The sequence below is a fragment of the Melozone crissalis genome, unplaced genomic scaffold (assembly GCF_028551555.1).
Source record: "Melozone crissalis strain CALT ecotype California unplaced genomic scaffold, PUWL_Pcris_2 ptg000063l_1, whole genome shotgun sequence".
Taxonomy (NCBI): Eukaryota; Metazoa; Chordata; class Aves; order Passeriformes; family Passerellidae; genus Melozone; species Melozone crissalis.
This window is the reverse complement of record NW_026535841.1, coordinates 1,400,946-1,425,907: the sequence shown is the minus strand read 5'-3', so window position 1 is coordinate 1,425,907 and position 24,962 is coordinate 1,400,946. Positions and strand designations below refer to the sequence as shown.

The following is a 24,962-nucleotide window of genomic DNA, read 5'->3' as shown; positions in this document are numbered from 1 at the left end:
AGGGAGAAAAAGAACAATTGTTGACTCAAGGCCCACACAGATGTAGAAGCAGTTACCTTCAACTTGCAGAACAATGGCCACATAAATAAACTCTTCAATGACCTCAGTCTATGGCCTGGACTTCAGTGGAAAGAGGTTTAACAAAAGGACCCAGCAAAGTAAGGACCCAGCAAACACTATGTGGGACTGCATGGGAACTTACACCACAGCCTAGAAACAGAGATTTTGAACAGTGTGGAATCAAAAGACTAGTTTTACAAGGAGACTTGGGGATTATCTCAGAGTAAGAAACTTAGCCTTAGGGTTAAAGAAGAGCAGTACAGTTTGCCCCAAGCTCCACTTGCACAGGCTGCACAAACCACCAACCCACAGGTCATTTATGAGGAAAGTTATGTGCACCAGAGCAAACTGCTGCCTTCTACTACACTGGAGACTTCAAAAATGAGGGGTACTGCCTGTGACACCTGAGCAGCCAGATTTATTTTGCTCATTACTGTAAGATGCGGAGATCTTGGGACTGAAAGCAGAGATTCCACAGATCCTGGAAGAGAAATTCAGGGAAATGGTGCTGGTAGCAGAAGAAAAAAACAAGAGAGAGGTTGCCTGTCATAACCAGTATAACTGAAAGATCCAGAACTATTTAAACAAAGTTTAGGGAGAGTTTCCAAGGAAAAACAGCTGCCCCAAAAGACGGCAAAGGTGAATTTCCAGTGGGAAGACTTTCATCTCTAAAGTACTGAGAAATTCAGCAGTTTGCAGCAGTGGGACACAGCCCAAACAAGCCTGTTATATCTCCATCCACGGACAGAAAGGTTCCTATCAAAGCATGGCTCTGCCACGGCCAAGGCAGAGCTGTGATGTAATCTAAATGCTGCTTTGCAAAAGGTGAATTCATTCCATTACACCTTGGGCCAATGTCTGGCAGGTGAGAGAGCCAGCAAATGAAGGTATAAATCTTCCAAGACTTGGGCAAGAGAGATCAAAGAGCAGAAGTCAGGAACATGTCTGAAACCTACTGCAGAACAGCTAGGGAAAGTGTAAAAATTAAATTCTCACTTAACCTTTGTCAAATTGATCACCACCAAATGGTGAGATCGTAATGAGCAATTTCCTGCCTGGGCTGACCAAATGAAATAGAACTGCGTTGTACTGGTCTTCTACCAAGGGCCAGATCCACAGAACAGTCAGATCCCATAGGAAAAGCAGGAAGGTGGTCAGCTGCTCTGTCCACACCGCTGCAGTACTCAGATAATGTTGTCAATCTCTCCAACACCAGGAAAGAAACATTGGCTGCTCCCTGAAGGTAAGATGACGAGACAAGTTCCTGATAGGCACAGAGATACTCAGATTACCTAAGAGGACAAGGTTGATATGATGCATCAGTTCAGGCTCATGTTCCTCAGGAACACGTATTTGGGTAATTACTTTGCCCTTACACTGACAGGATTTATATTGCTCTTGAATATCTGCTGCTGACATTGACTACAATGTAACAAAATAAAACCTGAGCACAACAGATGATGCTACAATCTACAATAGACTCATTGATTGTCATAAACCCAATATACCAAAACATAGTTCTCAACAGCAATTTTCCTAATTCTTTAATGCAGTTCAATGTCCTGCTGTGCAAAGCTTTTCAGAGCTAAGGTCTAAAAGGGCCACTGCACACACATGCACAGTGATTTTCTGACACCTTCACAAGGCGTTTTCTCTAACACACAGAGAAATCCCTGCCAGGAGGAATGATACAACTTGCTGGCCTGAACAGGCCAAACTGAGGGTAAACAGAACTAAATGCTGTTCTAGGAAGTGAAGTTCTCAGGCCAAAGCCGCAGACTTGTCAGCTCAGGCTCATACACAACTGGGAATGGGGGTCAAACAACTCAAATATGAAACTCAGGTTTTAGCCATTTACCAATTATGAGTAACATTTACATTTAAGTTTTCACCACATGTGTTGGATACCACAGAATCATGGAATGGCTTGGGATGGAAAGAATCTTAAAACTCATCTTGTTATACCCCCTGCCATGGGCAGGAACATCTTCCACTAGGCCACGTTGCCTCAAAAGCCCTGTCCAACCTGGTCCTTCACACTTTGAGAGATGGAGCAGCAACAGCTTCTATGGGCACCCTGTGCCAGGGCCTCGCCGCTCTCCCATGGAAGTTCTTCTCATTATTCCAATAACCCTGGCCTCTGACAGTGGGAAGCCATTAGCCCTTGTCCAAAGTCCCTCTCCAGCTCCCTTGGAACCCGCTGAGGTACTGAAAGACTGCAGTAAGATCACCCTGGATGCTTCTCTTCCCCAGGCTGAATAATCCCAACTCCCATAGCCTTCTTTTTTTTTCCTCTAATGAATAAGATTCTATTGTTGGAAAATTATCAGACAAAATTAAAGTGCTTCTCTTTTTTTTAACAAAATCTTTACCTTTTCCCTATGGTGCCCTATAAATAAAGTATCAAATAATGTTTATCCTTTTTAAATCTGCTATCTTACATGTTTCATTCTTGCTGGACATTCTTCAAGAAGAAATATACCACAATAATTTCTGCACAGACTGAATTCCTTCAGATTCTGGATATTAAATTCAGATTCCTATTATCCAAGACACAGCCATGCTGCTTCAGTGTCCATTTCAGAATGATTGGAGTTGTTTTTCCATTGGACAAGTCAGATGCTCAGACAAGTATTCCTAGTCTTCAGGGATCCTGCGTTCAGGTTGTATTTCGTGGGGATGGGGGCAATGATGTGTGCAGAACAGAGGTAGGACAGCCCCTGAGCTCAATTCTTTCACATTTCAAGATGAACCAAAAGCACAGAATTGAAGCAAGAATATTTATGATTTTATATACCCTTTACATTAATGTATTTTGGTAAGTATGAGCACTTTCAGGAGCTTCTCCTCGGCGACTTCGTAGTGCCTTCACCAGCGCAGCAGGACCAGCCCCCGCCGAAATCCGCGCGGAACCGTCATAAGAGATCAGCGGCGGGATTCTTCCATCCAGATGGGTCCTGGAGCCACTCCCGCCGTTTGGGACCGGCGGGCCTCACCCGCTCCAACCGGGCACCCAGCAGTCACCGCCAGCTGGCGCCCTCCGCGCAGGCCGCCGGCACCGCGGCGATCTAGCCCCCCCGCTCCGGCGACCTCGGCAAAGGCCGGAGGGAGCTACCGCGCCCAAGCCACCTCACCGCGCAGCGCGGCCCCACCACAGCCGCGGCCCCGCCACAGCCGCGGCCCCGCCACAGCCGCGGCCCCGCCACAGCCGCGGCCCCGCCCTAGGAGGCCGCGGCGGCCGCTCCCGCGGCGCTGAGGCGCTCGGCTGCCGCCTGAACGGAGCCTGAGGGAAAAAACGGATCCCGCGCGCCGCGCGCACCCACCTCACCGCTCCCACCCGGCCGCGCGCACCCGTCACGCGGCGGCGCAGGGCACACATTGGCCGCGCCGAAACACTTGCATCACGTGCCCCTTCTTGACCAATAGGGGACAGCCGCGTGGCTCCGCCCCGCGGGGACAGTTGCTGTGCCGGGCGCGATCCCAGCGCGGCGGAGACAAAGCAGGCCCGCACCGCACCGCACCGCACCGCACCGCACCGCACCGCACCGCACCGCACCGCACCGCACCGCACCGCACCGCACCGCACCGCACCGCACCGCACCGCACCGCACCGCACCAGCACCAGCACCAGCACCAGCACCGTCACCGTCACCGTCACCGCAAGGGGGCGGCGGGGCGCGGCATAACGAAGTGCAGTGCAGCGCAGCGCAGTGCAGCGCAGCGCAGCGCAGCGCAGCGCCGGCTGCTCACGAGGCGGTCACCCGTGACCGGCAGGGGGCGGGGCGGGCTCGAGGCGTGCGCGGCCGCCGGTGCATGCGGCGCGGGCGCAGGCCCAGGCCCAGGCCCGATGGCGGCCACGTCCGCCATGTCCCTGAGTAATTACAGCAGCCTGAACCGGGCCCAGCTTACCTTCGAATACCTGCACACCAACTCGTGAGTACCGGCTGGGGTGGGGTGGGCCTACTGCATCCAGCCTGCTGGGGACCCCGCCTCAGTGCGATGGGCCCGGCCGAAGCCACGCGGGCCAGTGGGGTTGAGCGGCTCCCTGCCCCCGGCCCCGGCGCTTCGTGGTCCTTCCGGGGACCGGCTTTTGTACCGCGGGCAGGTCCACGGGTCACGGAGAGCCGGTGCATGGGGACAAGAGGCCCCGGGAGGAACAAGGAGTCACCTTGGGCAACCAAACCTGCACGGTCGACCTCTGCGGAACAGTGTGTGTGCCCTGTCATGCCAGCCACCATCCCTCTGTAGCATCTGGCTTTGTGTGTGACTAACAGGATTATGGTACTCTTTTTCCAGTCAGATTTTTTTGCATGTCGCCAGTGAATCCCCCAAAATAACACCTCTTGAGAAGAGGCAAAGCCATTATTGAAGATGAGTTTCTTGTGGGTGCATGTCTAGAAAATGAGGAGCACCATCAGGGAGCAGCACTTAAGTGGGGTCAGGCACCCATCAAGACTGCCTGCTGCTCCTGAGCCTTGTAATGGCAAGTATAGAGGAGACGGAAGAGCTCGTTCTGCCCGAACTGGAAGAACTCTGTGGAACCACTTGGCATTGCTTCATTTGGATCAGCTGGTCACCGGCGAAGATTGTCTGCCAATGTTCTGTGGAAGAGTTGACTTACTGTCCATCAATAGAAGAATAAATAAAGTGCAGGCTTATCTTTTTGTTTCCCTTTTCAGCATGTGAAGGATCAGTGGTCTACAGCAGTCTAAAGATGGCACAGAAACATGGGCAACTTGGTTTCAAAGGATTTTTGTCTCGTTTGTTTTGTTGGTAGTGAGATACATCTACAAGAGCAATGCAAGAGCAGTTAAGACTAATCTCACATATGCCAAGACTGTTGCAATCCATTTATTTTCAGAATCAGGAAAGTAATGGGCTTTGAACAGGGAAATAAACCTAGTAATGGCTCCATGTCACTTTTGGGTCTGCTCTTTAGCTTGGCTGGTGGCAGTTGCATATGAAGTGAACAATCTGGTGCCTGAAGATGGACAGTACTGAGTCATGTTGTGGTGCTGTTGTTGATTTGTGAAATTCTCATGTCCAGCCTCCAGAAGACAATCTTTTTTTTGTGGATAAGAAGACTGTGCAGATGATGGCAATGCTCTTTCAGCAGCTTGTGTTTGCCTGCAAAGCTCCAGAACTCTGTCCATCTTCATAAGAAGATAAAGCTTGTGCTAAAGACTGAGTTGTTGCTGCTGTTGTCAAGTATATTAAAAGTACTTCATGTTGCCATTGTGCTTACGCTACTGTCTGCTTGTGGTGTGCTGCATGTCGGCAGTGATACCTGCATTACCGAATTCTTGGAAAGAGCTGGAAGCCAATGCTTGGATAAGCCAAAGCCAGAGCTCCTTGTCCATCATGAGCAAAGAGCCTTTTGAGGTTATGGGAATCAGTGCATAAGTGAAATGCTTCCCTAAGAATGGCAATAGGAGTAATGGAAGTCATTATAAAAACAAAGAAAGCAGCAAACTGACCCGTAACAAACAACCTTTCTTGCTTCTCCAGAAAAAAATGAGCAAAAAAGAAAACAAGCTAATCCCCAAATCAACCCTAGGCCAGTATAGAGATTTTGATAGAGGAGACTGGTCTCCTCTGGACTGCTCTCTTGCTTGCTGAGGAACACCGTCCCATCTTAGCTAAGTTCTAGTTCAGTGCTAAGTGTGTTGTCATAATAAAGGAGGTGGAAATTTTTAAAATTCTTTAAATTGCAGTGAAAGACCAACCATCTGGCTGCTAGGGTGCAGAGGAAAACCATGCTTTTTTAAAATTTTTTTTTTCTCCTTCCCTTTTAAGACCTTCTTTCAGAAAAGTTTCCATATGTCTGACTCAGAGCACTCAGTTTGAAGTGCTTTACAGGAGACAGTTGATCAGGTCCCTGAGCTTGAGGAACTGCAGCAGATCTTGCCAATAGCAGCTTAATGCTTACATGTCTGATGGGACGTGGAGTTGAGCCTCCAGCATCCACATGAATAGATTCAGTTGCCATATTTTTTAAAAGTAAAAATATCACTGTGCTTTTCCAGCTTACTTGAATAGTTGAGTGAAGACAGACTTTTTAGTAAGTTCCAAAGTGATGAGACAGAGGGCAATGGCTTTAGCCTAAGAGTGTAGAGTCACACTAGATAGAAGGAAGATGTTCTTCCCTGTGTGGGTGGGGAGGCCCTGGAACAGGGTGCCCAGAGAAGCTGTGGCTGCCTCATCCCTCAGAATGTCCAAGACCAGGTTGGATGGGGCTTGGAGCGACTTGGCCTAGTGGAAGGTGTTCCTGCCCATGGCTGGAAGTTGGACTAGATGACCTTTAAAAGTCTTTTTCAACCCATATGTTTCTATGTTAAAATTCTTTTAAATCCTAGAATGAAAATCAGTGTGCATAAGCACATGAAAATTGCATGTGCGTTGTTTTATGACTTTCCAGTGTCATCTGCTTTCCTCTGCATTGGTTTTCTGTAACAATTAAATGCTTACATTAAGACACTTCCAAAGTTACTCATTGAGATGATGCCAAAAATATAACAGAGACCAGACAATTTATATTAGCATATTTTGAATATTTATAATAAAAAATTGAATTATTTTGTTAAAAGTTGAGGACCTGTGATTGTCTTCTAGCAGTAGGTAGCCTTTAGTTTGCAACTTGTGTGTTGTTGTGTAGCTAGAATTGTCCTGGTGAATACAGTTGGAGTCAAAGAAAGTCACTCGAATAGACGTCAAGATGATTAAATGATGGACTTGAGAAAAACTATTAATAACAGACCAACAATATGTCCCTACCCCCCCTCCACCAAATTCCCTCTTCTTCTTCTGCTTTTTGTCTATTTTGGCCTGAAACAGAGTGCATTATTTAGAGAATGTCTGTTTTTCCTGATGCATGTGCCAAAATAAAACATTTTCCCAGATGTGCTCTCCTTCAGAAGAAAAGTGAAGTCTTGAGTCTCTCATTAGTAATTAGGTACTTGTCTGCAGGATCTGGAGTCCACCTAGGTTCAAGCTGGAAGCTCCTGTAGGAACAAAACAAGTTTTTCTTCCCTCGGGACATTACTCCAAATGATTCTTTGTAGAGGCGTTTGAAGTTAGTAATGTATTAGAGCAATCTAACTCGACCTTTTGTTACCTATGTTTCAATAAATTGCCAATGTTGGATTCCCCTTTTAGATTCCTTATCAAGCCTCCAGTTCTTCATGGAGCTGGCTCAAAGGGAAGTGCACATTGTGGGATGATCCAGGCCAGTCTTTGTCTACCCAGATGAGCTGTTGTTGACGCTATGGATTTTGATACTCCTTTCCTCCCTTCTATATGTTGTTTCACCCGTTGTACGGCAGTAATAGTTGTATTTTGGGTACTCTGATGCAGGTTGTTGTTGCCTCTGATGATGCCTATCTAAAATAAGCTCACTGTGTTTGCAGGTTGCTAGCAAGCTCTGATAGGCTTTATTTTGCCAACAGTTTGTCTTGTTTTTTTAAAGTTGTGCTGCAAGTAAAATAATCCTAAACTTTTTTGAGGAGATGTGAGAAATGGTCACTGGTTGATGATGATGGATGTGAAATATTTCAGGGACTTTTGACTGTAAGGCAAGACCAATGGGTTTGTTTGAGATTAGCTGATTAAATCAGGCCAAAGCACTTCATCTGACTTAAGTTAGATATTGACAAGTGTGTTCAAATTCATAAATTGAATAGAAGACTTTTATAGTATGTATTCATTTCTGTTAGTGATAAATAGCTGGAGTGAATTTTCATTGGCTTGTAGCAAAGTTTCCCTTTGCTTGTGTCAGCACAAGAGGTTGCAGTTTTGGGAGACGGTCAAGTTTAGTAGTGTCGGGCTATGTGAATATGTTTTGTTTTGCCTTTCTTGTCTTCTATAGCTGTGCTATCAATTGTTTCATTTCAGCATCTTTCTTTGGAAATCCTTATTTGTATCTTATTTGCATCTTTTCTTTGAAGTGTTCCTAAAATTGTGGAGTAAAAAGTGCTCTTTAAGCATTGCTACTAGTGCTAAAGCATGCATTTGCTTGTGGGTCACTTCCTAAATATACTTCGGTGATGTTGACCTGTGGAGCTGAATAGACACTTGTAAACTCAAGAGAACACGTGAAATCTGTAATCATCTTACATATCTGCTCACTCACCTCCCCAGTGGAATGGGGAGGTGAATGGTACAAGGCTGAAACCAGGGGCAGAGATAAGAACTTTTCAAATATTGGAGGGAAGAAACATATAATAATAATAGGAAAAAGTGAGAGAAGAATAAACCCCAAAAGTCAAGTGATGCTCAATACAATTGCTCAGCACCCACTGACTCATGCTCTCCCTGTCCCCCAGGAGTGATTGGCACCTCTTGGCCAGCTGCCCTGGTTTGTACACTGAGCAGAAGATTCTGTGGTACAGAATATTCCTCTGGCTGATTTGGGTCAGCTGCCCTGACCATGCTCCCCTCCAGCTGCTTGTATAGCTGACTAGTGCAGGACACTGAAAAGCCCTTGACTTAGGGTATGCTTGGCTTGGTACCAGACATCAGTGTGTTATCAACATTATACTCGCACTAAATCCAGAACACAACTCTTAACACCTACTGAGAAGAAGATTAACTGTATCGCTGCTGAAACCAGGTCAGCCGGAAATCATGTTCAAAGGAAGGAATACCAAGATTGTGTTTCTATGGAAGCTTTCTGTTTGGATAGATAGTCTTCCAAACACTGTTCCCGTTGGTCTTGTCTCTGTGGGAGAGTGGAGATATGGAAATCTCTGTTCCCATGGTTTTAGTGATAACTTTAAAGCCTCATGTGTTTTCCTCTGACTGGAGCTGTGTTGATGGGTTCAGCGTGATCACCCTGAAGATGGCTATGAAGGCGTGTTTTGTGGTTATTAACAGTGTGGACAGCTATATATTTTATGTGTGGGAAGTACCTGTGTGTCTGTTCTTGGAAGGCTGAAAATATGAAGAAATTTCTTCTTGGTCACCTGTTGGCTGTATGTGAGGGTTTTGTGCAAACTGAAACATGCTGATCAAACTGGTTTCTGAGGTCTTAGTCTCTTCATTGAACAACCTGGAGGAGTAACAAATTCCATCACCTGTTTCTCCACATGTTTGCTGTTAACCTTATGGTGAATGTGGTTCATCTGTGTTTAAAAAATTGTTAGATTTGAAGTTAGGTTGCCAGCTTGGTCTTGAAGTGGAGATATGGCATTTATGTCAACAGACAATGTATTATAATGATTTTTATTAGCTGCTTAAGTTTTTTTCACCATCTGTTACAATGTTGAGGCATATAACTAATGGCTTCCACATGGGAGCAGCTTAAAAGAGGTGGAGTTAAAGAGGCTGGAAACTAAATATGTCTCTTGAGATTGTTGAGATTCTCGTTTATTTAAAGGTCTCTTTTTTTAAGTGTTGGTGTAACTCTGCTGATTTCTGTTTCATTGCAGAACTACCCATGAGTTCTTGTTTGGTGCCCTTGCTGAACTTGTAGATAATGCCAGGTATGTACCTGAGACTGCCTAATTCCCAAAGTAGCTTTGGTTAAGATTTGATTCACCTATGCATTAGTTGATCTTAAGCAATTTTCACTTCTAGTAGATTTTAAAGAAAATAGAATTTTAATTTAGTATTTCATTTGCTCATCTTACATTGCCACATCAACTTCCTAAAAGAAAATAATTATTCCTGGAAAGACAAGTTTGAATGAATCCTGGAATAACTCATATTGGAAAGGAAATTGATAGCAGAAACAAGAGAGATTTAAAGAAAAAAACTAGTCTGCCTTTTTGTGTAAAGAAATTGCTAAAATAAATATTACAGGAGCTGTGACTCATCTGATATATAAAAAATCATAGTATCAAACATGACAATGAAAATGAAATCAGAAGCAGGATGCTGAAAAATAGAGCAAGAAATGCTAAAGGAATTTTGACACTTCAGGAGATATGGTCTTTGGAAATTCAGCTGTTGGGCCACCTGTCTCATCTGTGTGTGGAGGGAATCCCTGCTATAGAAGCCTCCCAAGCCTTGCGTACTTTTGTCTTGAGCTAGAGGAAGTACTGTCATGAAGCACTATGGAAGTATTTTGGGATTGTTTTCTATGAAATGTAATTTGTCACAGTGTGCATTTTGTGATGTAACAAGCTGAAACTGGGGCATTTTGGGGCATTTTTGAGTTGGAAAGCTTCTGTTTAGGGAATCAGCTGTGTGTGTGTTCGTGTGCACACATGCGGGCTGGCGCTATGTTCATGGTTGCAACAAGGTAAGAAAAGGTAGGGTTTTTGGGGGTGGTTTTCCCTTACCGTGGTTCCCCTCTGGCTGTAGAGAGGTTGTCTTCTGGGAAGAAGTAGCTAGGCTGGGCTGGAGATCAAAAGTGAAACAAAGTGGCTGTGGCATTTGTCAAGTGGGGTTTTGTTACTGCTCTATAGTGCCATGCCTCTAAGTCAGCAAGCCAAGGTTGGTTTGGAAAGAGGGCAATAGTGCTGTACATGCTGTACTTTCAAATACAGAGGAGGATGCAGCGTGTGAAGGGCCTCACTTCAGTGATCTTGTAATGACAGTTTCCTGTAACAATCCTGAATGTATTGGCATGAAGGTTTATATGGAATTACTAAACCTTTTGTAGGCAGCTCAACAAAAGAACTATAGGTGATGTTTGTTTTGTGTAGGAGGGAGCTCAGAAATGTGTACTCATTTGATTTCCAACCCCAGAATGACTTTTGTTAGAATGCCAGTGGTACTTCCTGTCACTAGAACTGTTTGTGTGCTAGCAATGTCTTATGCTGGAGTTTAGTTCAAATGGACAGTGTTTTCTGTCACTCATGACTGTGGGACCTCTGTGGACTTTGAGCTATACAGCCAGTTATTTTGGAAATGCTTATGTATGCCTGGATTTTTATCTTCATTTCTGTTTAACGTTTGGATATCAACTGTGGTTCTATTTCTTTGTAGAGATGCAGATGCCACGAGAATAGACATTTATACTGGTAAGTCGCTCATGCTGCTTCCTTGCATGTCAGCAATTAAGTCACTAGTTGGGTTTAGGCTGCAAACGTATGTTGTCCTTGATTGAATAAGAGCGAGAATCTTATGCCCAATCCTGGGGTCAGTACTGGGCCCCTCAAGACAAGAAAGATGTTGAGGGGCTGGAGCATGTCCACAGAGGGGTAAGGGAGCTGAAGAAGGGGCTGAAGCACAAGTCTGATGAGAAGTGGCTAAGGAAGCTGGGGAGCTCAGCCTGGAGAAAAGAAGGTTTGTGAGGGACCTTCTTGCTCCTACAACTCCCTGACAGGAGAGTGCTGCCAGGTAGGGGTTGGGCTCTTCTCCCAGGTAACAAGTGACAGGAACAAGAGAAAACAGCTACAAATTTTGCCAGGAGAAGTTTAGATTGGATATTAGGGAAAATTTCTTTACTGAAATTGTAGTCAGACACTGCAACAGGCTGTCCAGGGTAGTGGGGGAGTCACTATCTATCCATATTTAAAAAATGTGTAGATCTGGTGTTTAGGAACATGGTTTAGTGAACTCAGCTGTGTTAGATTTGTGGTTGGACTTGATGATCTTAAGGGTCTTTTCCAACCTGAATAATTCTATTGTTCTACCATTTCTTCTGTGCCATAGTCCCTGTTGCCTTTCAAAAAGGAGTACCTTTACAAATATCTTGGGGAAGCAATTAAGTCAGTCTTCACCTGGGGTCAGGTGAAGTGAGTTACTCTATGTAGTGAATGCTAAAAAACTCCACTGACACAATACAGTTTTGTAGCTCAGTTTTGTAGTGAAGAAGTTCTTAGTCATTCTGTAACAAAAATCTGGTGCTGTTTCTTACAGCTTAGCCATATTGCAGGTTTAAAACTCCTATTTGTTGTGTTATTTTTGTTGTTAACACTGATCCCATTTTATGGAACTTTTAACTTCTGCTTATGGGAGCAGTGAATAACTCTTCTCTTGCAGAGCAACGAGAGGACCTGCAAGGTGGATTCATGCTATGTTTTTTGGATGATGGAACAGGAATGGATTCAAGTAAGTGACAGAAAGTTATACCTGCATTTGCAAGCCGAGGTTTCATGTTATGGTTTAAGTTGAATTAACAGCTTAGTTCCATTGAAAAGGACATGTTCCATGCCTGTATACATATTTCTGCCTCTCCTCTTGCTCTTTCACACCATATCACATATCAGACCATTTACCTCTTCCATTGCAGAAAACTAATTGGTCAAAAGAAAATTTTTTTGCTGCATTTTAGAGTTGGGTCAGCCTAGCTTGAAGTTTCCCAGTACACTGAAGTTGGCCTTGGGACTGAAGGGAGAATAGTGGAGCAAGAAGGGGAGCAAGTACAAGGTAGCATAAGCCTTTTCTCCATCTGGCTGCCAGGTGATCAGTGTATCTCAGCTCTAACCAGAAGGTGTGCCATGGCAGAAATTAAGGTTCTGCTTTGAAAACAGTTTGCCGTTGTTTCATCATGGACATTGTGTTTGAGATCAATACTGGACAATATAAAACCTTAGTAATATGAGAATATAGCAAATGTATTTCTGCCTTGTAAGAATTGCTGTAAATTGATGTTGTATCTAGCAGGAGAAAGCTAAAAGCTTTTCTGCTTTACTTTAGCATAAATGAACAGCACTGTCAACCCACCTTTGAGTCTTGAGGACTGGTAAATCATCCTGTGAGGAGTTCCATACAGGGCAGCAAAATTGGGTGAAACTGGGAGGTGAATATGGAGAAGACAAAGGAAATGTGTAAATAACATTTTTGCACTGATTCCTCAGTACTTTAAGTTCCTCTTGTGATATTTTCCTAGTTCGATCCCAGCTGGCAACTCAGTCCTACACAGCAGCTTACTCCAGCTCCACTGGGATGGTGGAGAGAATCAGAAGGGTAAAATGTGAAAACTTAATGGGTTGAAATAAAGACAGTTCAGTAGGGAAAACAAAATTGTGCATGCAAGCACAGCAAACCAAGGAATTCATTCCCCACTTCCTGTGGGCAGGCAATTGTTCAGCCATCCCCAGGAGAGCAGGCCTCCATCATGTAAAACAGTGACTTGAGAAGACAAATGCTGCAAGGTCACACATGCCTCTCTTCCTCTGACTTCCCCAGCTTTATCTGGTGAGCGCTACACCAAGATGCATGAAACTTGGAGCAACCTGGTCTAGTGGAAGGCGTCCTTGCCCATGGCAGGGAGTGGAACCAGATGGTCTTCAAGGCCCATTCTAATCCAAACCATTCTGAGATTTTATGATACTGTCTGGAATCCCTTGGGTCAGTTGGGATCAGCCATCCCAGACTTGTCCCCTCCCAAGTCCTTGTGCAATCCAGCCTGCTTGCTGGTGGTGCAGTTTGAAAAGCAGAAAGGACCTTGATGCTGTGTAAGCTGTGTTCAGCACTAATGAAAACCATATATTGCCAACATTTCTCTGAAATACAGCCCCGTGCAAGTTAGCATGGAGAGATTGAACTCTATCCCACCCCATATAGATACAAACCCATATAGATACAAAGCATTTCATTCAATGTAATTTGTGCTCTGATACACAGATTTGTGACTTCCATAAAGGAATTTGGTTTGAACTCTAGATACCTTCTGTATATTCTTTGGAATACGATTAAGGTTGCTAAACGGGTCTCCCAAGAGTACTTTTCTGCCATCAGTTTAGCTGAAGGAAATAGTAAAGCCCCATCCATTAAAAATAGCTCTGAGGTGTGTGGCCTTCTGATAGTCCTTAGGATCAGGGGAGAGGAAAATATGACCTTCTCTGCCTGTGTGTTTCTCTGGAAGGTGCCAGGTGTCTGTTCTAATGCCACAGAATTTTATGGCAGCTTTTATACAGTTATTGCTTCTGTAGTGCTGGTTTTGTGACAAAATGGGATTTAAGTATTGCCTATTGTCTTGGGTTAAAACAATTTAAGGGGGATGCTCTGAAATGAGTTATATCCCCTTAATTTTAACCAATCCCTTTCCACAGGAAATAAATGTGTAAAAATAAGTGAAAAAATAACAGTTTACTAACAAGCAAAACAGCAACAGGCACAAACTAACAGTAAATAATCACTAGATACAAAATTACTAAATGTCATGGACTCCCTGGGAACCAAGAGAAGCTCAAAATGGCAGTGACACCTTTCCCCGAGGTGACGCGTGCCATGGGCAGCTGTGTATGGAAGACAAAGGGAGGGCAGCCCTCCCTCTTACCACTCTGGTGGCAGCAGCTCCATCGGTGTTTGCGACTGACATGCTCTGGCTGCTGGTACTTGGTCAGGGACTAGAACCTCTGGAAGGACTTCACCTTCATCTTGGCAGAGGATGGCAGGGCAGCCAGCTAAAGTGGCTCAGACTCTGTGACTCCTCGTGTCAGCTGGCTGCTGCAGCAGCTGCAGAGACTGGGGCCTCTTCACTTCTCCTAGCACCTTGCTGCAGCTGCAGACAGATGCTGCAAAATTCAGTCTGAAACAGTTTTTCATTATGACATGCATGGTCCCATTTTGTAGCAACAGTTGCTACTGTTGTGAGCACAGAAAACCTACCTGAAACAACCCCCTCTGGAGGTCGGAAGGAAACAGAGGAAAAAAAAAGCCAAAGCAGAGCCTCTGCCTTGAGCAAAAGCTATGAGGGGAGAGGTGAAAGTCTGCCTGGAATGCCTTGACTTGAAAGAGCTTGACACTCGCCTGCTCCTATCCCTGTGGTTCTGATTCTGGCTGCACCGCTGGGTCTTAAAGTGACTTTCAATTTTGAGCACAGATGGATATGAACTACAATAATATTTGGGTTACCTAAGACAGCTATTAAGTGGCTTCTTTTAACTAATCTTTCAGCTGAATGTTGAAGAATTTTATCCTGATAGCCTGAAATGTTTAGTGAAGAAGATTGGCAGATACTGTGTCTTGCAGGGATGTTTCACAGTGCTATGCATTGTATATGGAAAATACCATGTAATTCAGGTCCTTTGACTGTCTTGATGCTGGACCAAGGGCAGCCAGGTGGAAGCTCTGTATGCTGTACCATTTGCCTGTCAGCATGGACAGAAGCAGCTAAGGAGAGTCATTCAAACTCGCTGCATGGGGCTCTCTGGTTCCATCCCTAGCTGTAGGGATATGAGTTGTAATTTCTCATGATGCAGGGTTTACCAGTTTTAAAGATATCCTGAAGATCTCATATCTGACTTTGAAAGATGTCAGCAGAAAACTTTTTATTGGACTTTTCTCCCTCGATACAGACTTTGCTTCAACAGAAATCATGGATCTTGGGAGTGTTTTATTTTTGTGCATGATAACTTCAATTGAAATTATTTTTATTGTACATAAAGGTGACATGTTAAAAAGAATACCTCCATGACTTGCTGTAGTGCTGTTGTAGCCCATGCTAGCCCGGGATCTTCCCAAGTCAACTGAAAGGATGGCTTGGAAGGCTGGATGGGGCACCATCTGGGGATGATGAGTGAATCAACCCAGTTGCGTCTGGGCACTTCTAAATGGAGGGAAGAGCTGAAGGGGTCAAGTTAACTGTTCCAGTAACAGTTTGTGTAACTCTGTCTTGTTGCTGTTCTCTTTGGTCTTGTTCTGTCTTGGGCAATTCTAGATTTGTCTGGCAGGCTCTGAAAATGGAAGGGTATAGTGAGGCAGTTGGTCAGATTTGAGTGCTCTGTCTGATGGCTTCTGATTAGCAAGCCAAATGACAACTCCTCATTTCTAAAAATTAGGGATGTTTGTCAAGGGATTCCTGCTGCAGTTGCATTCAGTACTCACTGCATTGGCTCTCTTAATGATCACTCTGGGTTGTGTGGTCTCAAGATCAAAAAACATTTGTACTCAAGCTGGAAACATCTCACTGTAGTCATGAGTTATCATAAGGTCCAAGGATTCAGTGATGTTACAGGACAGCTCTTTTCAAAGGAACCATCATGTCCTGCAGAGAGGTGTCAAAATTATAGAATCTTCTGAGTTGGAAGGGTGGGATTTTGGGGTGTCCTGTGCCTAAGAGAGTTGTCCAAATGCTCCTGGGGCTCTGTCAGGCTTGAGACCATGACCACTGCCCTGAGAAGTCTGTTCCAGTGCCTAATCACCCTTTTGGTGAAGAACCTTTTTCTAATTTCCAATATTAATAAATATATTATTATCCAGTAAATACCCTCTTCCCCCAACACAGAATAATAGTACTGGTCCAAAACTTTGGCTCTTTTGTAAGGAACTACATAGGAGTCCATGGAAAACCGAACAATAGATTTCATGCAGCACATCACATTTCTCATACTATCAGTGAAATCACTACTCAGGCTTGAAATTTTATCTAATACCTGGCTCTGAAAGTGCTGCGTGAATTTAAAGAATCAAAATGCAGGTTGAATGATTCAATGAATCAACTTGTAGGTTGAGAAAGCATGACAACTAGTTTAGGAAATGATTGTAGTTTTATTCTTAAGCAATTGAAGAAAATAAGTCTCTTAACTGGCATTTTCATCACAGAAGTGCTCAGGTTGGAAAATACCTCAAAGATAATTTGTTCCAGCCTTTAATGGGCAAGGGAATAGATGATTTAGCACCTTGTCTCTCCAGTGATGGGGGACTCCACCACACACCTGGGGAGGTTGTTCTAGTGATTGACTAAATGACTGATTGATCTCTAAAAAATTTAGTACTTATTTTAAGAAGAAACCTCTCCCAGTGCAACTTGTATCTCTTGCCTCTTTTTCATGTGGCTCCTAGGGAAGGGTAACCTTTGTAAATAGCTTTCAAGTACTGTAGTATTATGATGAGATTCCCCCTGGGCACTCTCTTCTCAAGGAAGGAGACCTAGTTCTTCTCATAGGGCAGTTTCTGCAGCCCTCTGATCATCTCCTTTGCACCCTGTTCAGGCTGTCTGCATCTTTCCTGAACTGAGGAGGCAGAACTGGGCACAGTACAACAGGTGGGGCCTGACAAACACAAAGCTGAGTGGGCTAATCACATTTCCATCTCTTTGGCAATGTCCCTGTGGATACAGTCTAGGATCCTGTTTGCCTCAATTGCTGTTGTGGGACACTGCTGGATCATACTCAGCTTGTTGTCTACCAGGACCCTTCCAGCAAGGCTGTTCCTCCCAACCTGCAGATTCCAGTCTGTGCTGGGCTCTTAGGTTATTTAATCCCGGGTGCAGGACTTCACAGTTCCCCTGAAATTCAGACACAATCTTGCTTGCCCACTATTTCAGCTAGTCCAGGTGTCTAAAAAAGCATTCCAGTTTACCCCCATCAGTGAAGCTGGTGAGGATTCAAAAGCACCCCACTGTCCAGCTCCTGTATGGAGATGTTGAGCAGTATGAGGCAGAGCATCAGTCCCTGGAGTGTCTGCTTGTGACAGCCTCCCAGCTGGAGTGAAAACCATCGATGATCACTTCTGAGCATGACCCATGAGCCAGTTCCCTACTTGTTTTGTATACCACTTGCCTGGTCTGTGTCTCCTCAGTTAGTCCAGGACCAGGCTGTGTTAAACTGTGTCCAACATTTTGTTGAAGTCCAGCCAAACAACACCCACTACTGTCTCCATAAGGACACATCAGTCAGGTGTCACTTGCCTTTGTAAATCTCTGCAGACTTAGCCCAGTTACCTGCCTTGTCTGGCTTCTAATACTTTTTAAGAGGGCTTGTTCTGTTGCTTTTTGAGAGATTGAAGCAAGTATATCAAGTCTTGCTTTTTTTCAACTGTGTTTTTGAAGTTTGGAAGCTCAAAACAGCTTTTGTTTTAATGGAAGCAGTTAATTAAGTAGTAGTGTGTTGGTTGCATTATTATATTTTAGTATATAGTATTTGCTGTTTAGTATTTCAGTAGTTGCTTTATTTGTATTTAAAAAATACTGTTTATCCAAGGCTCACAATAGTGAGGAAAAATGTTTAACTGGAACTCCAACTCCTACTTTAGAGTGTGTACGCACTTGTGTGTGTGGACAGTGACTCTTGGGGGCCACTTTCAGGGGAGAAGTCTTCACGATTCTCAGGAGAAAATGTCTCTTTAACCTTCTTTAAGGTTAAATCTTTAACCTAAACATTGATGTTTCCTATAAAGTTAACAGATTTTTAAAACAAATTACAGGAACATATATCAAAGCGATTTGTCAGTCACTGTCTGTTTCCAGTCATTGCCCCATGTGGGGTTGGTGTCCTGTGTTTGTTACAGTCACAAAGGATGTCACAGCTTTTCCCTTGTTCCCCTATCCTCAGGAAAGTTCAACTTGGCTTTAGGCTAATTCCCCCCAGGTAATGAATTAAATCCTGTTTATCTTGACCATCTGAGTGAATTTCTTCAGCTTGTTTTTTCTCTTCTTTGTTTTGCATAGATCTCCCTTCTCTATTTTTCTTGCTGGGGAGTTTGGCTTTTTTAAATCCAGTAACTCTGAGGCACAACAAAACAAAAATAGTGTGACAGAAATAGCCTTAAGTAGAAACACCCTCCAGAGCCTATAAAGAGCAGCTCTATAAAGAGCTGGGGAAAAAATTTGTGTCTTGATTCTTGGGAGGATATAAATATTAAATCTCTCCTAAAGACAGCTTGGAGAGAGGTTCTACCTCACATTCCCCTCTGCTCAGCATCACCTTCATCCCTCTGACCTGAAAGAAGAGTCATAATAGGGTGATTTCAGACATCCAACAATGAGTGATAAACCATCTGATCATCTTTCCTGAGAGGGGACATGCTTTGGATAATTACTCTTTACCCTCTTTAGGCTTTCTAAAAGTTTCTTAGAAATAGTTACTGAAAAAATATTTGTGGAGCAAAAAGATTCCAATAGTCCTTCTCTTTTTAATATCCTGTATCTACTTTCCTTACCAGGCTTTAAAAATAACACAGTAATAGTAGTTAGAGTAATAATAACTGGATGATGATGATCATCATCAATTGGATGATAATGGTGATGAGGATGATCATCACCAACATCCTTAGCCAGATCTCAAATACAAGACATTTGAGTGTTTTCTTTCTTTGGCTAGAAAATAGTACAGTAGGCTGAAGGGAAGGTAGAGGTACCCTTATCCAGTCCAAAGCTGTTTCTGGAATAGCTGTGGAGTTCCATTGAGAACAACTGCAGTTTAGGCAGCAAAGTATTTGCACAGTTGTTCTCCTGTATTTGTGTCTTTAAATCTGAATATAGTTTCAACTGAAAATGGTGTTCTGACACCAGCTCAGTGATGCCATGTCAGACCAATGGTGTTAGTACTGAATATTTTACTGTAAAACTGGTCAATGCTGATAGGCCTGTGTGTCTCCTGCATGCTGAAATCTAGCTTGTCCATGGGCTCAGCCTCCCCGTAGTTGCCTGGTGGGGTGAGTGATGTCTTGTGCTCCCTTATAGCTTGTGTGTATGCATTTGTTTTTAGCCTTCAGAGTAAGGCACTTTGTGTTCCTTGTCTCTGGAATTAAACTTTATTTCTCCCAGTAAACTCTGGTTAAATGATTATTATCTCTTGGGGGAAGGGAAAGGAATCTGTCCTAGGGATGATGTTAAAAGTCTTTATCCCTTGTACAGTAGAAAGGGGCTGGAACTAAAAATGACAGACCCTCTGAGCTGTAAAGCCATTGTGTCCTTTCATTTTGTCCTGTGCTGATGAAATCCTCTGCTAATTGCTGTAGGACCGGCTTGTGTTGACTTTCTCCCCAGCTGTCCTGCTGCCAGGGGTCCAGCAATCTGCTGCCAAAGTTAGCTTGTGTCCTCCTAGTGCTTTAATTAACCAGAGTGTTAAGTTCAGCACTGTGGAGAAATAGCAGTGTTTATTCTGGATTTCTGACCTTTTTAATAGTCCTGACTTATGCTCTAGTGCCAGTGCTCTCAAGTGTGAGGTGTCAATGGGACATGGGATACAACAGACCCACTGCATCCCAGGGTCTTAATTTAGAAGAATTGGCAACTGTGATGGACACAATAGATTATTTTTGTGGATTTTTTTTTTTTTTTTGCAAAAAGAAATGTCTTCATGCAGTTCAGATGGGACAGTGAACTAGACTGAAACCTAAAACTCTTTCTGTCAGCATCATGGCACATGTACAGATCTTCTGGTAACATCAGTGCCCTCAAACAGTATGTGTCTCACAGGGCTCTGTGGTACAATTTCAGGATGCAGCTTCAGCTTGGGCTTCTGGCCTTTTTTCTGGCCTATTTCCAGGGTAAAGAAGTTACCTTCCTTCTTTATCTAAAAGATGTGTCTGTGTGTGTCTGTACACGGAAATAAGCCTTTTCTGTTCCTTATTTCTTGTTGCAGATGAAGCTGCCAGTGTTATCCAGTTTGGTAAATCAGCCAAGCGATCACCTGAGTCAACTCAAATCGGGCAGTATGGAAACGGCTTGAAATCGTAGGTACAAGAGCCAACCTCCTGAGGTTGGAGAGGTCATAGTCCAGATGATCAGTGTACTTTTTGCTCAGAGGTGTATAGCTTTCTTCCCAGAAAAAAAAAAGCAGATGAGCTCTAAGATCCCCTGCTTTGGTAGACAAGAGCTCTCTCAATATCTGCTGTAGTTTTCCAGTGGCCAGGAAGGCTCTGTACAGCTGACATCAGTGATTTGGGACTGTGTTTACCCAATGCAGAGGGTACAGATGAGAGCTTGGGGAAAATAATGGAAGAGCTTGGGGAAAATAACGGAAGAGCTGGAAACAAAATGGTCATCTTCCTGTTACAGTCAGGCAGCAAAATAGTACTTCAGCCTCCCAACAGGAAAGTTATCTGGTGCAAGGCAGATGGACTTAAACCATTTCTTTTTGTTCTCAAACCAAACAAATGCAGGGAGAAGGGGAATGATGGAAGCAATGAGAGGAAGGGTAGGATTAAGTGCAGAGGAGCACAACACTGGTTGGAGTGGATTTGCTAGGAAAGAGGAAGAAGTTCGCTGTGTCTTTGGGAACGTTACAGGACTTTGTGACTTACTCTGGCTGTTCTGCTTTGTGCTCACCCATGCGCCTTGATTCTATGCATCCTATTGGGAAATCAGTGGGACTCAGTAACCTGGGGGGAAAAATTAGGGGATCTTGAGACACTGTCAGTTCAGCTACAGTGCAGGACAGATCCCAGATCCTGACTGTTGCTTCCAGGAGAGATCTCTGTCCTTTCTTAAACTTGAGCAAGAGGTGTACTTTATTACATCAGAGAAATGCTGCCTGAAGCCCTAGCATATGCAAAAGGTAGGTTGTGGAATTGCTGTGGTATGGACTTAAGGCAGTCTGAAGAGAAATGCGCTGACATAACACCAATACTTCTTTTGATGCAATGTTAATTGTTACCTGTTAAGGTGTTTTTGGATGAGGTTGGTAACAGGATAACTTAGGAGAGTGGGGAGAAGGAAGGGACTGTCCCTTTTTGTGACAACAAGCTGCTAAGCTGCCTTAGCTGCAGTGTCAGTAAGGCTTTAGTTAGGTTAGGAAACGAATTTTCTGTCTCCAGACTGCTGCACTTGATTCTGGATACAGTGAAATGAGGAATGTGCTTGCTTGCTCACTGACATTTCTGCTCAAAGATTTGAAGGTTATTGTCACATCTCACCTCAGTTGTCTTTTAAATTTTTTTAATTTCTGTTTAAACTTTCTACATAGTATGAGTCTGCAACGCTGTGCACCTTTTAATTGTGACTCGTGTTAAATGTTTTGAAACATTGTGAAAATGCCCACATTGATATGCCTTCTGAAAGGAATGAGGTGTTTAGAGAGAAATGATAGTTGCTGTTTCAGCTCTTCTGCCTAACCTGGTTTTGGCATCTCTTAACTGAAGTAATGGGAAGAAAGCTCAGCAATGTGGCCTGCAGTATGGTGCATCAGGTGTAACACACAGTTTGACCTCTGCCTACAGGGGTTCCATGCGGATTGGGAAGGATTTTATCCTGTTCACAAAGAAAGATAACACCATGACTTGCCTCCTCTTATCACGGACATTCCATGAGGAAGAAGGCATCGACGAGGTTTGCATGTGCTTCTTGTAATGAACTAATATAGTGAATGCTGCCTCATCTGAACTTGCCTAGCTCTTACAGAAGAGTCTGTCTCAGAGCTGTTTGTGACTCTGGTGGGATCAGTGTATGGTTTTCTTTTAGCATTATACTGTAGGGCTTCTGCAGAGTCAACACATTTTTTTTCCTTTTGGTTTTAATTCTAATTCAGAAGTCTCTAGAGTAGAGCAAGTTTGAAGGGCTTATTTCAGTCACTTAAAGGTGTGCTTATGCTAAGTTCAGGACATGCATTTTTCTTTTCCCACAAAATTTGAGTTTGAGATGTATTTAATTTTATTGTGCTGATTTGATTTTGTGTAGAGAACTAAAGATGTTTGAAATTGCTACCCACGGGTCATTTACTGCAGGTGTATCTTCTTACAAATATTTTTGATTTTTAATAAGAAGTCAGCATAGTTCTACCTATAAGAAACTTGTATATTTTAAGAAATAACTCAGGCATTGTTGTTCCAGGCAAGGTTGATAATTTAAATTTGCACTGGGGTGGTATCTCAGAAAGCATCTTCTGGTATGAGGGAGGGATTGAAGGGTGAAGCTGGGGAGAGTCAGTGCATGCTGGTAGCCAGCCCATGACTGAAGCAGATTGGGAAGAGTAAAGTAAGTCTAATTCCCACAGCAGCTCTGGCTACTTTTTTGGCTTGACCACAGTTCTGGGATGGGATTTGTGTCCTTGATGTACAGCTGCAGTTTAGAATTCTGTGTATATTTTTACTCTACGTGGCAGAAGCCACCTTGCTAGCATCCTTTAAAAAATCAAAGACTGAGATCAGGATAAATATGAGTGAAGGATATCTGAGTTCAAGAGAGGAATTAAGCCAGAGTGTTTTTTTTTTAGTATTATGAAAGTTGCTACATGAGAAGGGGAAAAAAAGGCCTTGAGTGTGTGAGTAGCCAGTACCATACATGTAACTTGGGAATGGTTCACTCTGAGACTGGTATGTTGAGAAGGCAGCTCAGAGGCTGGCAAAGAGGGTCTGTGAGCATTTGACAGACATGCAAACCACTGAAGAGCTGGAAAGGCCTTTCCTGGTGACTTAGGGGGCTGTCAGGAGGGGTAAGTCACTGGACCATGACCTGCAGGAGGGGCTGACTGGAGTGGGAGAGCCTGAGTCACTCTCAATACAATGGGATTTGCAGGTCATTGTTCCCCTACCCACCTGGAACGCACGGAACCGTGAACCCCTGACGGACAACATGGAGAAATTTGCTATTGAGACGGAGCTCATCTACAAGTATTCCCCTTTCAAATCAGAATGGGAAGTGATGGACCAGTTCAATAAGATACGTGGTGAGAAAGGTACATGTGGATGGTGCAGGTCACAAGTGAGATATTTGGGGTTTGGTTGGGATTCACCTGGTTGACTTGTTACTTTCTCAGGCACTCTGGTGATCATCTTTAACCTCAAACTAATGGATAACGGAGAGCCAGAGCTGGATGTGACTTCTGACCCTCAAGATATTCAGATGGCAGAAACACCCCCAGAGGGAACGTAAGTGTGACTGGTGTAACAGGCCTTGATCAAATTTGGTGTAGGGTTTGGCTATATACTATGTGCATGGGTTTTTTTTAAGATTCTCATTTTATAGTGAATTAGGAAATTTAGAAGATCTGTAGTTTGTTCTTCAGCTGTTTGGTGTACATGTGTGTGTCAGCCCATGTGTGTTGTGGCTGTGTTTGGGTTGAATGCCTGCAATGGCTGATCTCAGCTTCGCCAAAGCAGAAAACTCAGTGTCCTTTAGGCACCATAAGAAAAGGAGCTCTAAGTTTTATGTTTAATTTTATACACCTATCAAAGATGTTTTCATCAGAATGAGAGCTGGTTGTGAGTCAGTGCTGCTCCTAAATTGGTGTTCAGTTTTGTGGCAAAACATGAGGTGCTGCACAGGTCAGCCTCTGGGGGTGGATAGTATGTAAGGCAGGGGGGGTGTATCATCACATCTGTCAGGGAGCACTTCTTCCTGGAGAGGGGCAAGAAGGATGTGCTCAAAGGGCAGCTGGAAGAGCACAGGCCCCTGTTTAGAGACAGCTGAGTGTTTGCTGAGTTGATCACCTGTAGCCTGAAAACAAAAAACTGAGCTGAAATGAGCCAAATGCTTGGTTAAGTCCCAGAGCTCCATGGGCACACCTAGCAAGCTTTACGTTTTTGGTGAGATTACACGCTTTTCCTCTGCAGTGCTTGAATTTTCCATAGGAAGTTTCAGGCCCTGTAAAGCAGCTCTGTCTATGTATTAGAGTGATGTTACTGAGCAAATTCCTTGGGGCCCTCTGAGGGTTCTCAGCATATTTAATGCCTGTTTGTAAGGCAGGCGTGATTGCCACTGATCACTGCCTCTTCTTTCTGGTATTGTGGTACCATGTGTGTCAGTGAGTAGTGCAGGTTCTGAGGCAGCGTACGACTGACTCGCTGAAGGGTGGAAATGCTCTGGATAGGTGGGCACACTTTTAGTGTTAATAGGCCAGTTTATAGCTTTGGCCATTATTATCCAGATGTATTCAAACTCCCTCTTCAGGTTGCAGTAACACGAGTATCAGTTTCTTGTAGCAGTAGTTATGATGTACAGCTCAACAAAGAGTCTGGAGAAGACATAGGTCAAAAAAATTTAAAGAAAAGCTTTACTTAATGTAGTTTCATGGTAATTAAAACAGAAAGACCTTTTCTTTCACCTGTCTGTTTTGCTAAGAGTATCTCTTGGGCATATTCTGAAGTAGATGTCTCTCTTGCAGCAAGCCGGAGCGCCGCTCCTTCCGTGCCTATGCTGCTGTGCTTTATATTGATCCCAGGATGAGGATCTTCATCAATGGACACAAAGTACAAACCAAACGACTCTCATGCTGCCTCTACAAGCCAAGGTAAGTGTTGGATCCAAGATCTGTGGGACCATTTGGAGTTAGAGAAAAGATGTAGTGTTTTGCTCTCCAGGTGTATCCTGCATAATTCCATTCCTGACTCTAACGCCACAGAATCAG

At 43.9% G+C, this 24,962-nt stretch overlaps 1 protein-coding gene across 2 annotated transcripts in view; it reads left to right on the top strand.

Annotated features, from left to right (window-relative positions):
• Positions 1 to 3,864: 3,864 nt before the first annotated feature.
• Positions 3,865 to 24,962, top strand: part of MORC2 (MORC family CW-type zinc finger 2) — a 49,696-nt gene continuing 28,598 nt past the window's right edge. The window contains exons 1-9 of one of the 2 annotated variants that reach the window (XM_054288512.1): positions 3,865 to 3,993; positions 9,486 to 9,539; positions 10,990 to 11,024; positions 11,989 to 12,057; positions 20,262 to 20,352; positions 21,838 to 21,946; positions 23,132 to 23,291; positions 23,373 to 23,484; positions 24,720 to 24,845. In XM_054288512.1, coding sequence (XP_054144487.1) covers positions 3,908 to 3,993; positions 9,486 to 9,539; positions 10,990 to 11,024; positions 11,989 to 12,057; positions 20,262 to 20,352; positions 21,838 to 21,946; positions 23,132 to 23,291; positions 23,373 to 23,484; positions 24,720 to 24,845 — 842 coding nt within the window. In that variant the 5' untranslated portion in view covers positions 3,865 to 3,907. Of the gene's footprint in view, positions 3,994 to 9,485; positions 9,540 to 10,989; positions 11,025 to 11,988; positions 12,058 to 20,261; positions 20,357 to 21,837; positions 21,947 to 23,131; positions 23,292 to 23,372; positions 23,485 to 24,719; positions 24,846 to 24,962 lie in introns of those variants that run through there. The other variant, XM_054288513.1, reaches the window with a different exon arrangement.